Here is a 16,851-nt window from a genome sequence, read left to right as displayed (position 1 = left end):
ATTCATATTCTTTAAAATAAAATAAACAGTCCTGACAACTTTCTACTCTTTTGGTAAAATATCTAAGTTTATGTTTATATATATATATATATATATATATATATATATATATATATATATATATATATATATATATATATATATATATATATATATATATATATATATATATATATATATATATATATATACATACATATATATATATATATATATATATATATATATATATATATATATATATATATATTATAAATATATATATATATATATATCATTTCCGGATTTTTAAAAAAATGCTTATGTTTTTTTTTAATTTATAAAATTAATGTGCAATATATATGCATTCACCGCTAACTTATTGTTTAAATGCCTTGACCTCCCGTGGAGCGCTTACTCAGCGTGACTAAGCACGTTCTGAGAAATTCTCGCAGTAGACTCAGTGACACCACTTTCGAAATGCAATTATTTTGCAAAATGAATAAAAAATATTAATTTGCTCGAAAATGAATAAAATATTAATAAAAATATTTTCATTCCTTTTCGAGTTTTATGCATTTATTTAATATATTTTAAATAAAAAATGTTGGATTTTGTTATTACATTTTTCAATTTTCTTTTTGAACTCACTAATAATACATTTTTGTCTTAATATATTTTTTACTAAATACATTTTTGCCTAGTACATTTTTTACTAAAATTATGTTTATGCCCGACCTTACCAAACAACGCCCAGTCAGATCTCTAAGAACTTCAGAACTATTTGTGCTATTGAAAACTATTATAATTACTATTTCAACTCTTGAAAACTCGAAGGTATTAATTCAGCCGCTGATACTAAAATTCGTTTACAAATTTTAATTATTCCGTTAGGCAGAAATGTTCGGAAAATTATATTTTCGCATGACTTTAGCATTAGCCATTGTTACAAATAAAACTGTAGACTGTTCTGTTTCAACTTATACTGCACATTCAATTATTCTTTACTAGCTCAAAGATCACAAAGCTATCTGAAACCCCGTGTTTGCTTTGTTTATGCTTGTGCTTTTAAAACGCGTTTCTATAGAGTAAAACAATTTTAAATCAATGGTAATTTAAATAAATAAAAATAATAAACTAAAAATTAAAATCAATAGATAAAATTTCTTTTTCGTGCAAATCCATAAAAAGTTTGATATTAAAATTATGTTAAATTTCAAAATTATATTATACGATTATATTATTAAATTATATTATAATATTCTTCCAAATTTAGAAATAAATTAATGTCCATAACTTTCAAAATTAAAAATTATTAAATAGATAACAACAATTAAGGAACGAAACATTAAAGAACATAAGAATATTATTCAATAAAATTTTAGGTTACTTTGAATTTTCGATTTCCTAGAAATGTACTTTTAAATCGTTACTTTTTTTGTATAGTACTTGTACTTTTACTCGTTACTTTTTAAAAGTAACGTTGCCATATATATATATATATATATATATATATATATATATATATATATATATATATATATATATATATATATATATATATATATATATATATATATATATATATATATATATATATATATATATATATATATATATGGGTCATTTTCATGTCCCCAGTATATTTTATGTTTGTTTTACAACTTACGGAAAAAAAATTTTCAGGGAAAGTGTCCTTCAGAATGCAAGCTAACAAAAGAATAAAAATAAAATTATCAATTTTTATTTTTTATTAATTTTAGGTAATTAAAATATACCAATATGTCATTCCCTCACTTGTCCCCACTGCTGATTTAAAAAAAGAAAAAAATTGTTTCTGAAATAAAAAAAAATTTTTTACAAATTTGTGTTTTTTATTTGAGAATATTGAAATATAGAATTCAGAAAATAAATTTTAAATTTAATTTCTGATAAAAATATTAACACAGCACTATTTTAAACTTTGTCCCCAGTGTTTCGCGTCATTCCCTCACAACAATGTTCTTATCACCTGCAATCATCTTAGAATAAAAATATTTTAATAAAAACTTCAGAAGTTAACAACTGGCATCATAGAACAAAATTGCAGTATGTTTCCATCTTCAACTTAAAGAAGCTTTGCTGTGGAATAAATTTAAATGAATCAAACCAGGTAAAATTTTTTACATTTGTCATTCCCTCATGTCGTTTTTTAGAGTAAAATAATATACAACTTCATCGAAAAAGTGGATAATTATGTGTTGCTTTCTTGTATGAATATAATTGTATGTGATTGACTTCAGAAATTAATAAAGCGTAACTGTTATTTTTAAATTTTATTGAATTCGTCATTCCCTCACTAGTGTATAAAGTGAGGGAATGATTCAAGATGAGTATATTATTAAAAAATTTTTTTTGTTCAATCGTGCCAGTCAATTTTATTTCCCAAACTTGTAAAAACTATTAAATATATAAGACTAAATTATAATAAATATTAGATATACTTAGTATGTTATCATTTTCAAACTTTAGGTAGATGTAACTTAGATAAAAATATGTATTAAAATAAAATATCATTCCCTCACTATTAGTGTCAGTCCCTCACTTTTTAAATAGTGAAAATAATTAATTTACTTATTAATTAATTTGAAAAATAAATTAAAAAATTTATAAATTGATTTATTGAACTAATTAATTTATTTATTACATAATTAATTAATTATTAATTATTATAAATTAAAAATTATAAATTAATTATTTAAAAAATTAATTAATTTAAATATTAAGTATAATTTATAGGATATATACTTTCTTTATAATGCCATTACATATTTCTATTAATATAGAAAGTTTCAGAGCTTTTTATTCACTTTACTTTTTTGGGATTTTATGAACTGAAAAATGACAGTTTTCGTGAGAATGACCCATATATAACACTACTTAAAAAGCTTAATTTTTAACTGAGTAACCATCTATAAAATAATTTGCGAAAAGCGTAGTAGCCCTGAATATAGTAAACAACATAGCACGCATTAAAATAACAATTTTGTTACTACTGGAAAAAAAAATTACCCACAAAATGAAGCAGGTTGGCATCTCTGGTATTCACAATTCTTTTTTATATTCCCTTGCCATTATAAGCAGACAAAAAAATCTCATTTTTAAAGTCGCGATTTCGTTTTCAATTTTTATTCCATGACCCATCTAATTTCAGAAAAAGCCTCCAATTTCATTTCTTATGCATAATTTTTTTTTATCTTTCAGAAAGGTGAATTCACGTGGGATACTGGACTTCAACATATGGCATTGGGTGCTTTTTATTTTGGATACGTGATAATCCAAATTCCAGGTGGAATGCTGGCCGAAAAATATCACGCCAAACATTTCTTTGGCGTTGGAGTTCTCATTACTTCCATATTTACCCTATTAACTCCAGCAGCGGCCAGGCACAGTATTGGAGCTTTAATAGCGGCTCGTTTTATTCAAGGGCTTGGACAGGTAAGACTTCTAAACTCCTATAAACTCCTTATGCATTTGTTTATCAGTTATCAAGATCCTTCAAAACACTTTGCCATTCATTTCTTAGTTTTATATGATTCCTTCTTCCATTTAAAAAAAAACAGTTTAACCTTTTGCATTCCAAGTAATTAAATCGTTCCGGCTGTATTCACACCGGCTCGTTTCATTCAAGATTTTTCAAGGGCTTGGAAGCAGTAAGACTTCTAAGTTCGCATAAATTCTTAATGCGTGTGTTTATCAGTCCTTTAGATCCGTCTAAGCACTTTGTTATTTATTTCTTTGTTTGATATAATTCCTTCTTCTATTTGTAAAAAGCAAATCATGTTTAACATTCATTTTGCACTACGAGTACTTTAATCGTTCCTACTTTAATCGTACTGGATCGTTTTATTCAAGGGTTTAGAAGTGGTGAGACTTCTAAGTTCGCATAAATTCTTAATGCGTGTGTTTATCAGTCATCTAGATCCGTCTAAGCACTTTGTCATTTATTTCTTTGTTTGATATAATTCCTTCTTTTATTTGTAAAAAGCAAATCATGTTTAACATTTTGCACTACGAGTACTTTAATCGTTCCTACTTTAATCGTACTGGATCGTTTTATTCAAGGGTTTAGAAGTGGTAAGACTTCTAAGTTCGCATAAATTCTTAATGCGTGTGTTTATCAGTCATCTAGATCAGTCTAAACATTTTGTCATTCATTTCATTGATGTAATTCCATCTTTTATTTGTAAAAATAAAATTATTTAACCTTTCCAACTCCGAGTAATCTAATATGCTGTTTGAGCCAAGACAAACACTAAATCTTTTAATTTTCAATCTAAGCTACATAGTAATATTTAGCTACATAGTAACATTTAGCTACATAGTAACATTTAGCTATATTTTAAATTTACTTAGTACAAAAGTTTCCTAAACTCATTAAATACTGTGGTTACTAATTATTAGGGTATAAGAATTTTCAGCTTTAAGGTGGTGACTTTCGATGTCTTTCGATGTCTACTCACAGATGATACATTCGATAATAAAAAAGTGATTTTTTTCGATAATTACAGTTTTCTATAGGACCGATATTGATTGTAAAGTGGCTGTAATAGACAATCCTATATAGGATCAAAATTGTCACAATATGGGTCCTATAAGAACATGCACCGAGGGACCAATATTGAGATGCCTAGATTTCTTAATATCGGTCCCATATAGGACCGATATAGGACTTATAATGGCTGAATTATGATTATAAAATATCGGGTGAATCTGACCGTTCTATATACGGCCGACATTGGTTGTAAAGTTTCTGTAAAACATAGGGTGCATTGGACAATCCTATATAGGATCAAAATTGGCACAATATGGGTCCTATAAGAACATGCACCGAGGGACCAATATTGAGATGCCTAGATTTCTTAATATCGGTCCCATATAGGACCGATATAGGACTTATAATGGCTGAATTATGATTATAAAATATCGGGTGAATCTGACCGTTCTATATACGGCCGACATTGGTTGTAAAGTTTCTGTAAAACATAGGGTGCATTGGACAATCCTATATAGGATCAAAATTGGCACAATATGGGTCCTATAAGAACATGCACCGAGGGACCAATATTGAGATGCCTAGATTTCTTAATATCGGTCCCATATAGGACCGATATAGGACTTATAATGGCTGAATTATGATTATAAAATATCGGGTGAATCTGACCGTTCTATATACGGCCGACATTGGTTGTAAAGTTTCTGTAAAACATAGGGTGCATTGGACAATCCTATATAGGATCAAAATTGGCACAATATGGGTCCTATAAGAACATGCACCGAGGGACCAATATTGAGATGCCTAGATTTCTTAATATCGGTCCCATATAGGACCGATATAGGACTTATAATGGCTGAATTATGATTATAAAATATCGGGTGAATCTGACCGTTCTATATACGGCCGACATTGGTTGTAAAGTTTCTGTAAAACATAGGGTGCATTGGACAATCCTATATAGGATCAAAATTGGCACAATATGGGTCCTATAAGAACATGCACCGAGGGACCAATATTGAGATGCCTAGATTTCTTAATATCGGTCCCATATAGGACCGATATAGGACTTATAATGGCTGAATTATGATTATAAAATATCGGGTGAATCTGACCGTTCTATATACGGCCGACATTGGTTGTAAAGTTTCTGTAAAACATAGGGTGCATTGGACAATCCTATATAGGATCAAAATTGGCACAATATGGGTCCTATAAGAACATGCACCGAGGGACCAATATTGAGATGCCTAGATTTCTTAATATCGGTCCCATATAGGACCGATATAGGACTTATAATGGCTGAATTATGATTATAAAATATCGGGTGAATCTGACCGTTCTATATACGGCCGACATTGGTTGTAAAGTTTCTGTAAAACATAGGGTGCATTGGACAATCCTATATAGGATCAAAATTGGCACAATATGGGTCCTATAAGAACATGCACCGAGGGACCAATATTGAGATGCCTAGATTTCTTAATATCGGTCCCATATAGGACCGATATAGGACTTATAATGGCTGAATTATGATTATAAAATATCGGGTGAATCTGACCGTTCTATATACGGCCGACATTGGTTGTAAAGTTTCTGTAAAACATAGGGTGCATTGGACAATCCTATATAGGATCAAAATTGGCACAATATGGGTCCTATAAGAACATGCACCGAGGGACCAATATTGAGATGCCTAGATTTCTTAATATCGGTCCCATATAGGACCGATATAGGACTTATAATGGCTGAATTATGATTATAAAATATCGGGTGAATCTGACCGTTCTATATACGGCCGACATTGGTTGTAAAGTTTCTGTAAAACATTGGGTCAATAGAATTCTGGAAATATAAATCCACTAAATTAGTTTAAAATATAATATTAGTTAGAAATATAATTCTACTAACCTTTTGCACCCCCAATATCGCCCATGAGGCCCCATCAACAGTCACCACCCTAAAATTGAAAAACCGCAATTTTTTAACCGCACTAGTAACCGCAATTTTTTAAGAATTTTAAAAACTATATTAAAATACTGTATGATGCGAATTAAATGATTTAGTGCTTTTATCAGTTCTAACAGCATTTTAAAGCACTCTGATTGAAATGGGTTAAATTGAATGGAATGCAGGACCACCCTGAACAATTTTTTATCTACCATTTTAAAATTAAAAATATGCATTTAAACACTAAAATTAGATCTTAAATTTTATAATCTATTCTAGTGTGTATGGATTTATCTTTAATTTTTGCTCATAACAAAGTAGCACTTTGCATGTATTAAGCTGTTTAATAGTAGAAAAAATAAGTACGTTCAAATTGTACCGTGTTGAAGCTATAGTGGCAAGTTTACTCCAACTTTTATAAAATCTTACCTACCACTTTTTAAACATTTTAAATAATGTGGGTAATAAATTTTTTGAGAGCATTATTGCATACCTGCCAACTTTTACGCATTTGGCGCAAAATTTTATTTCTATATTTAAAGTGGTAGTAAAATGTATGCTTTTTAAATATTCCTTGAATTTATGGACTTATTATCGTTTTGACCATCGCTATTTTTTAAAAATTAAGCATGTATATTACTATGTAATATTGACGTGGTAGTTCGCATAATCTTTTTCAAATTACAGCATTTGTTTCTGCCTAAAATTGTAATACAAATTCAATTTTACTACCACTGGGGAAAATCATCCTCGAAAAGATTAAAAGTTGGCAGGTATGTTATTGTAATTAAATTAAGACCTACCATTGTCGAAGAGTTCCTCCTCACCCAAACGACGCACGACAGAAGCTCAATCTTATTATATGTTAAGATCATTACAAACTTATTAGAGCCACCTCATAATTAGGTTGCTCTTCAGGTAAACTTTATATGAAATATTAAACCATTATTGACCAAGTACAAATAAAATAATTATAAAATAAATCTAACAATACAAGTGGTACGTTAAATTTTAAAAAATTTATATTTTGTGGAATGTTATTTTTGCTAAGCAACATGTTAGTACATTTTGTGATTCTTACAATGCAACCAACTTTCCATGAAAAGAACAGGTGAAATCGATGTTTTGTCTCTCTTTCAACAATGTTTATAGTTATTATCAAACAACAAATATTTAAGCAATAGTTTTTGAAGTTTCGTCAGAACTTTAACCTTTTGCACTGCGAATACAATATCATATTAATCGAGTAAAATATCATATCAACATACATATGGCGTAAGAGAAAAGTCGGCAATATCATTTTCGCCAATTTTTTCTAGTTTCAAAAAAATAAAATAAAAATTATTAGTAGTGCAAAACTGCTATTTTAATTACATTAAAAATTTGCGTCTCATTAAAATAAGTCAACATTTAAACACACTTTCAAAGAACCAACAGACCAACTGTACAGATATGCCTGCCAACTGCTCCGGACACGCCAAAATAATTTTTAAAAAAATAAATAACTACAAACTAAAATTTGCAAATATTTGAATAAGTTTGCTAATTTTTTAAAAGGTTTAACATGACATAACATAAATAAAGTGGTAAATATATAAGCCTACGAATTAATTAGAAATAGTGGTGAATAAAAATCTAATAAATTGAATTTATTAATCAAAGAATCACAATTAATGAACTACCACTCGAAAATATTTATTTGCTGTCCGGAGCAAGTTGGCATCTCTGACTATATATTTGTTTCAAATATTTCAACGTAATTGTTGTCGAAATAATTTTAAATCACATTTATTCATATAAGAATAAAGTGTGAATATATAACTTTTGTAAACACATTAAATATGAAAATAAAATCTTTAGGAAAACCCAGAAAAGCTAGTTGATATGAAATATGCCGTTGAAACCAACACCTTCTATATCAAGCGTTGTTAAAACTAACGTAAACACGAAATTGTTTGAATTTTAAAGTACATTTTTTTATATAATTTCTGGGACTGTTTTGCAAGATGATAAGACTCTCGTTCGTGAGAACGGGTGTTCGAATCCAGCCATCACCTCCTACATCAAGTAGTCCGCGCAGACTGTTTAAAAAGTGAGCAAGTTGTGCGCATGAACCCAAAACCTTTTGTGAAAGTAATTGAGAGAAATTTATCTTATATATTTGAGAATTGAATCTGTAGTGGTTGACAAGTCAATAAGGCAAACCAATAATATTCATAAATAAAATTAATTTTTAGTCATATATTTGCTACCACTTTCTTATTTTAACTATATTCTGTATTAAATTACTCGTTTAGTAAATGGACATCCTTCACAGTGATCTGATCGGACTACCTATTAAAAACCGTGTGGAGGCTTTCAGTTATAGGAGGCGTTATTAAATCTGTCTGGTCAAAATTACGATCAGTGGATAAATGAAAGAATGCATGAATGGGTACTAGTTATTAACATACAAAAATTTCAGAGTAATGAATTTCGATTTCTACCCACGCTACTGAAAACTATGATGCTTTTTGCAAAACTTTTATAGAGTGGTAGACAATTAAAGGCTAATGTTTTCAGAATTTTTGTTAATGCTGCTACCATTAAAAACTTCACGACTAAGTTCATAGAAAGTGTCGTTTTATATGAACTTTTGAATCATTTACATGTAGTGGTGTGGAATATAACTTCAAATGAAATTTATGAGGCAAAGAATTACACATAAAATCATAAGCTTACCTACCACTCGAAGAAATTTTCGTAAAAGGGATAGAAGATTCTTAACCCTATAGCTGATGGTAACTTCGGAGCGCAAAAGGTTATAACAAACTATCCAAATCTTATGATAATGCTAATAAACAATTGCGAGTACTATAAGTACGAATAACTTTTGATCCTATGATCGGATCTTCGCTCGCTAGAACCTGGCCTGAAAGCGAAACTGAAAAAAGTAAAAACTGGTAATAGAACTACTTCAATAATATTTATTTTTAACAATAAACAATTTATGGTTATTAATTCCTTCAAGGGGAAGAAGCAATTCATTATATAAATTGTATACTTTAAAAAAAACTGCTAGTTTTGAATATTTTATTTTTCCATAAAAAAGCTAAAAATGAAATTTCATTGTTACCAGTTTTTACTCTTTTCCGTCTTGATATATATCGACTTTCAGCCCTGTCTAGAACTCATAATAGCCATACAACCATTAATAAAAAATCAGAATATGTCACTTAAACTAAAGAAGCTACTATATACAGCAATGATCCGCCCAATACTTACCTTTGCCTCACCTGCCTGGACTACGATACCTCAACATCTACTGAAGAAATTAAACCAATGCCAAAACAAGATCCTTAGAAAAATAACCTGTGCAAGATGGTTCATCCGGAATACCAATATACATACAGACCTCAAAATACCAACTCTATCACAGCATATAAACAAGCTAAACGCAGATTTTTTCGATAAAGCCATAGAATGTAAAACAGCAAATTTTAATGAAATCTTTAAATTTGAAAATTATATCAAAGATAAAAACTACAGACCAATAGCTGCACATTTCACCTCCGACGCCTCATATCATAACTATCAAAAGAAATAATTTCATCAACCTTTCTGAAAATAACGTTTACTCATGCTGATACAATTCTGAACAACTCCAAAATCAAACAAACACAGTTTAGAGCAAGCTGCTCAATTTATTTTTGATTCCTTTTTAGTTATTCAAGCAAAGAGCTTGAAACATTCATAAAAGCAACTCCATTGCCTGCTTACCTCATTGCTCAACCAAAACTGTTCAAAAATTCCAGATGAATGGGATAGGGGCCGCTTCGCGCCCAGGTGCCCAATAGAATCTAAACACTAGGACTAGTCTAGAACTCAATCTTAATGGTTTGAGGGGGTGACCTTAAATCTGTTAAATAATCAGTAAAGACGATATTTCAAGCCAAATTTTTTTTTAAGAAATTCAACTTTTTTTAAATTTTACTACGAACTATTTCACCGATTTCACTCAAATTTCGTATTTAGCCCTGTAAAATTTCATTCCTCACAATTCAAAAATTTTTTTCGACTGTTATTAAATAAATTATTAAATATTTACACAAAATTGTATTTTGCATGGAATTATCTTTGCGTAAATAAACTTTATAATTGCGAGGAAAAAATTTTAAATTCTCTTAAAAAGTTCTCGAATTATGGAGAAATACGCAGAAAATAAATCTAACGTTAAGGGGTCCAAGGTTCAGACCTCTCTTCTGACCAAACCTACCTGCCGTAATCTCGGATTGGGACCCTATTTCCGATATTACGGCGATCCCCTATGTTTTGGGGGTCAGAAATCTCAATACGTTGAGAAAGCTATGTTTATTCAAAGGAAATACGCTTTGGTGTCTGATTTCGTACTTTAATGTTCTTATTAATAAGCAATTTTGAGCGATCCTTCAAACCCTTAAGATTGAGTCATTGAACATGAACATCCGATCATTAGATCAAAAGTTATTAATGATCCGTATTTGTTTTTTTTTTGGGGGGGGGTGTGCACTGTTCACATAAACAATATATATATTAAAATGGTGGTTACATAAAATGAGAATAACAAATATGATAACCTGAACCATTTGATCTAGAGAAGTACTTTTCCGTTACCACCGCCATCTATCAACCACCAAAGACGTTAGAAATAACGTTTTCACCAAGACTATCATTATACTTTTGCAAGCGTTTTTTCTATATATTTTCCAGGCTGCTACCTGGCCAGCTATGAATACCCTTATAGGACGATGGGTACCAACCATGGAAAGAAGTCGAGTCTCTGCAATCGTTTATACTGGCTGTACAGTGGGTGTTGTTGTATCATTTGCAGTATCCGGAGTTCTGTGTGACAGCGACTTTCTGGGGGGATGGCCATCTGTATTCTATGTTTTCGGTAAATTTTCATTTTCTAATAACTCAGATCCTTATAGTAAATACTTTTATATTGTCAACTCAGATACACAGCTGCATTCATAATAAATTTTGATAACTGGGAGGGAGTGTAAGTTCATGGCTAGAATTTGGAAATGTTCATCATTTGAAAGAAAATTTCCTCATACACTTCTACGATCTGCTGCCCATTATGAACTGGCTATTCGTGTGCATTTGAAAAAGCACTGTTTATTTAAATTATCTTAATTTTATGTTAATTTTACGTTCAGTAACTATTTCCTAAACTTACATTCAAATAGGTCAAAAATAGTTTTTTAATCGTTACTTAATGATTTGGCGACTATTTTGGCAACCAATTTGGCGAGCTCAGGAAGCAACTCAAATTTATAATAGAAAATTGAAAAACAAGAAAGTTTAACAAGCTCTAATGAATTAATGTTTAAAAAAACACGAGTTTAAAAGCATCAAAAAGAGTGTCAAAACCGTGACGAAATTCTAATAAAAGTATTTTAACTCTTTCTATTTCCTCTGGAATTCAATCAGGTTTCAAAGTTTTAAATTTCGTATTCCTGGTTTATGGTCTAATTTTACATTTTAAACAAAGATTCCAAAATTATAAAGCGACAAAAATTTCCATAGCAAAGCATGCCATGGAAATATATATATAAATTTATTTTTATTGATTTAAAGGCAATAACTTCAAAAAAGTTATTTGGTGACTTAAACTTCGGCACATTAAATTAGCCTATTTCCTTCTCAGCCTTAAATAACGCCATCAACAATTCATCAGATTGCATATCGTTCTTACAATTTTTATTATTTAAAAAAAATACAGTCATCGGATTCTTTTTGTATTACATGCAATAGCTTTCTCACTAACATCTTAAATAGTTATACATACCTGCCTACTTTTAATTACTTCCATCAAGCTTTTTCCCAGTGGTATTAAAATGGAATTAAATTTTCAATTGTAAGCAAAAGAATACGTTGTATTTGAAAAATCATCAGTTGACAACCATGATAGTAATACATATTAATATATATGCTAAATTTTTTTACGAATACTGGTAATCAAAAACAGTTTAAATTTAAATTTATAAAATAAAAAATAGTATATATTTACTACCACTTTAAATATAAAAATATTATATTGCGCCAAATGCGTAAAAGTTGGCAGGTGTGGTTATATACTACCTACAATGTTTCCTTTTACTAAATTTTCAGAGATGCCAACTTGTTCCGGACAGCAAATATATATTTTAAAGTGGTAGTTTATAAATTGTGATTCTTGGTTTAATAAATTCAATTCAGTAGATTTTTATTCACCACAGTTTCTAAATAATTCGCAGGTTTATGTCTTTCACCACTTAATCGTAATTATGGGAATTTCCTCTTACTGTACTTATCGTGTATATATTTAACCCAGACAACGTACCCTTACGTTTATTTTGTGCTGATTCATGCCTTTTACCTTTATTCACTCGAAAATCGAGTATCTTTTTCTGGCCCTTAAAAGGGCCTTTTATATAGACGATTTTAATATATTTTATATATGCGATGTATATTACTGTATTCTCAACCAATGTTTATCATCACATCCTTGTTTATCGTGTATTTTAATCTAACTTAGACTGCGTTTAATTACGCTCAACCCATTGTTTAATCACTGTTCTACTCAGCACGTATACGCTTGCGTAACCTCTCTAACCCCTTTCCTCCCTTATTCTGCATTAAATCTTAGATGAAGGTGTAGATAGCCCTTCGAGCTAGGAACACCGTAAGACATAGTTTATATCGGTATATCGGTAGTAATTATGTTATGCTATGCCTTTTAAAAAACAAGCAATAGTGGTCAAATTTTTGTAAAATTTACATGTAGTTATTTACCGTTTTTGTTAATTATTTTGACGTGTCCGGAGCAGTTAGCATCTCTGCATTTTTAGCAAGAAATCTTAAAAAGTATATATTTGGAACTGTGAATACGGTTTATCTTGTATATCTTGGCTTTTCAACTATATGGTGCAAAAAGCGTAGTACCACTGAATGTTTGACCTCTCAGAAAAACCAACTAAAGTAACTTTCTTTAGGTGCTATTGGATGCATATGGTATCTTTTCTGGCATTTTCTAATTTACGAACGACCAGAAGATCATCCCCGAATAACTAAAGCCGAGCTAGCTTTGATAAAAAAGGGACAGAGTGAAATCATTCAGAAAGAGGTAACTTTACATTTTTTTATAACTTTACATTATTTTATGATAGCTGAAGTGTATCAATAGACTACAATGTTTTTCACTCTTTTCAGCTCGTCATACCTTGGAGGTCTATCCTAACATCACCTCCAGTGTGGGGATTGGTTATCGTACACTTCTGCCAAGACTGGGGAAATTACACGTTACTCACTGAAACCCCTCTTTATTTGAGTTATGCTCTGCATTTCGATATTGAAAAGGTAATCAACGTTACTCACTGTTAACCCCTCTTCATTTGTGCTCTGCTTTTCAATATTTAAAAAATAAGCAACGTTACTCACTTAAACCACTCTTTATTGAAGTTATGCTCTGATTTTTGATGTTAAAAAAATTAGCAATGTTGCTCACTTAACAGTACTTACAGTACTCAGTAACAGTACTCACTTAAACCCCTTTATTATTTGAGCTACAAATAATGAGGGGTGTGACTGCATTTCGATACCCAAAAAATAATCAATGTAGCTCACTAAAACCGATCTTTATTTGGTTTATGCTCTGCTTTTCGATATTCAACGGCTAACCAACTGCAATCGCATGATATATAAAAAATTTATTAAGCGGTAAACAATTTACATTTAACTAGTAAAAAAAACTTTAATTTAATTCAAAGCTAACAAAAATTAACCCTTTCCACTCGAGAGGTGACTGTCAGTCACCACTGTCACCTGTAAATTACCCACCACTCTAAATGTGAAATTATTTTCACCTTAATGTTTAGTTACCACTTCATTCAATGATCTCCGGGTATTAAGTTTGTGAAAAGTCTTTCAAAATGTTAGTGGTTGAGTCCATTCTTTTAACAGCTGGAAGAACTTCGAGTGAAAAGGGTTCATTTTAATTTAAAAACAACATCGTTAGAAACTAAATGGATTTACTTACATTTTTCACATGCCGTGATAAATTAAAATAACTCGCTTCCTCCAAAAAGGGGGGGAAATATCACTCATCTCCTACCATTACTTTATTTTTAATACGACGCTATGACCACTATTAACCCTTTCGCGCCGACTGTCACAAATACGTGACAGCATGAAACTGTATCAATCAGGATAAAAAGATAAAACTGATAATCAAAGTAATTCTTTAGCAGTTTATTTGGGGGCGGAGTTATAATTGTTTGATTTATTTAATTCACCATTACTTTAGTTCAAAATAAAAGTATTCAGTTATACTTTGAACTAACATTGATTATATATATGATTAAACTAACAATAATTAAAGTAAAAGCAAAGTAAGTCTGTCAAATTAACAACGACTAGATTTAAGTTACTTTTTTTTATTTAATTACAACTTCATTCTGATTTTGTACGAATGCTTTTCTGAATCACCCGTCCCCAAGGGGTTAACTGTTTACCTGCGGGACTTTTATTTTAGCCTAATGGAAAAAGTGGCTTCATGAAAGTTTGCACTTAAATTAAATGGAAATTTTCTTCGGCTAGCTACTATTTTTTTTTTTAAATTGCAACAACACTTTGATTTCAGATTTAAAAAATATAAGTCACAAGATCTATAATTTTATGTATTTAACAGATTTTGACTTGTAGGAATATTCAAACTTTCCCATTAGTAATCACTAAAAATAAAATATTTGAGATATTAGTCTTTAACATTTTGCAAAAGGGACATGTCCCAAAAATAGAGCATTGGCATTTGAACGATTAGTATGCATATGAGAGATACAACAGCCAACAAACAAAACTATAAAAGTGATAAAATATTATTTCATTAATATTCACTTTCTCGATTCAATTATACATTAGATTTAACTATATTTTAACTATCACTGTACTTAAAAATGTCAAGAATATATGTTTAGATCGGAAATCTTCCTAGCATTGTTTATACAATAATTTATTTAAAAAACTCAAGGTGTCAAAAAATCAAAATCATTTTGTTTATGTTACTTTTTTTTGAAAATTTACAAATGTTTTTTTTTAATACCATTCTTTGCAATATTTGGTGCGAGCATCATATATATATATATATATATGTATTCCTATTCTACAAACCCGTCAATCCCTGCAAAATTCTTCCTTTTTTTCTATGATTGCAGGGCTACCAACTTTCTGCGCTTTATGTGAAAATTTCTTCGAGTGACAGTGAAGTTTATGTTTTAATGTATTTGTTTTTATTCATTTAAATTTATTTCCCACACCACTAAACATAAATTATTTAAGAGTTCATATGCAGCGCCACTTTGATCCAGCTCTCTCGAGGTGAGGCTTTTAAAATGTTGGCAAAATTACCAAACATTCTGAAAGTTTTGATTTTTAAATGTCTATCACTCCATTAAAATATGTTTCAAAAAGCGTTGTAGTTGGCTGGCTTGTGATTGTTCTAAGCTAAGTGAAATTAATTTCGATTTTGCATGAAATAATGAATTTTTATTTTCCAGAATGGCTTGTTGTCAGCTCTTCCCCAGATAATGAGTGCTATTATGGCTTTTATTGCAAGCATTGTTGCTGATAAACTTCGGCAGAAAGGACGTTTCGGTATCACCAGTATTCGAAAAGTCGTCAATTCCATTGGTAAGTATTTCACTAACAAAGGCTGGTGGTTGCTTTTTCCACTTTAAACAACGGAATCTTTATTTATTAAGACTATTTTATATTTTTGAGTCTTGTTTATTAATCTCTTGTCAGCATTGAAATTGAATACATTGAATTGCAAAGGTGGCCAATTTTTAGCTCCTCACGGACTACCAAGCATTTAAACTCTAGTTTGATTATAAGAAGTTTTCTTACTGATTAACCCTTAACCCCTTGCTAACAGCAAATCTTTGTTATAAATTTTAATCTAGCAACACATTAGCAACTGCGACCTCAATCAGGGCATGTATTACTGTGAATGACCGAAAGTGGTGAATGTTGACAATGACATAGTCACTTTGGTGAATGTTTGAAATATATACAATGTCTAGTTAAGTGCCACTGCCCGGTATACCCTACAGTGATGTTTTTTAAGGTTCAGGGTCATTGCCCGGTATTCATTTGCCCGGCATAGCCTACACAGATGTTTTTTAAACACGTTGAATGCCATGCTAATTTTACATGGCTTGCCCGTCTGGCTAAACGGTAAATACCTACGTACAATATTTGCAAATTTTATTTGACAAATTTTGCTAGTTTTTTAACAGGTTTAGCAAGACTCATCTGAAAAACATTTTTTAAGAGGTTTAGCAAGACTCATCTGAAAAACATTAGTGAATTATATGAGCCTACAAATT

At 30.2% G+C, this 16,851-nt stretch overlaps 1 protein-coding gene across 2 annotated transcripts in view; it reads left to right on the top strand.

Annotated features, from left to right (window-relative positions):
• The window catches only part of LOC107437296 (putative inorganic phosphate cotransporter), a 67,362-nt gene that overhangs the window by 39,280 nt on the left and 11,231 nt on the right, over positions 1-16,851 (top strand). For both annotated transcript variants that reach the window (XM_087160686.1, XM_087160685.1), the window contains exons 3-7: positions 3,223-3,456; positions 11,192-11,375; positions 13,462-13,592; positions 13,679-13,825; positions 16,021-16,153. In XM_087160686.1, coding sequence (XP_087016812.1) covers positions 3,223-3,456; positions 11,192-11,375; positions 13,462-13,592; positions 13,679-13,825; positions 16,021-16,153 — 829 coding nt within the window. The remainder of the gene's footprint in view (positions 1-3,222; positions 3,457-11,191; positions 11,376-13,461; positions 13,593-13,678; positions 13,826-16,020; positions 16,154-16,851) is intronic.

This window comes from Parasteatoda tepidariorum, chromosome 4 (genome assembly GCF_982258835.1).
Source record: "Parasteatoda tepidariorum strain Cologne lab strain chromosome 4, Ptep-v5.0, whole genome shotgun sequence".
Classification (NCBI taxonomy): domain Eukaryota; kingdom Metazoa; phylum Arthropoda; class Arachnida; order Araneae; family Theridiidae; genus Parasteatoda; species Parasteatoda tepidariorum.
The sequence above is the reverse complement of the archived record's forward strand: the minus strand, read 5'-3'. Positions and strand labels throughout refer to the sequence as shown.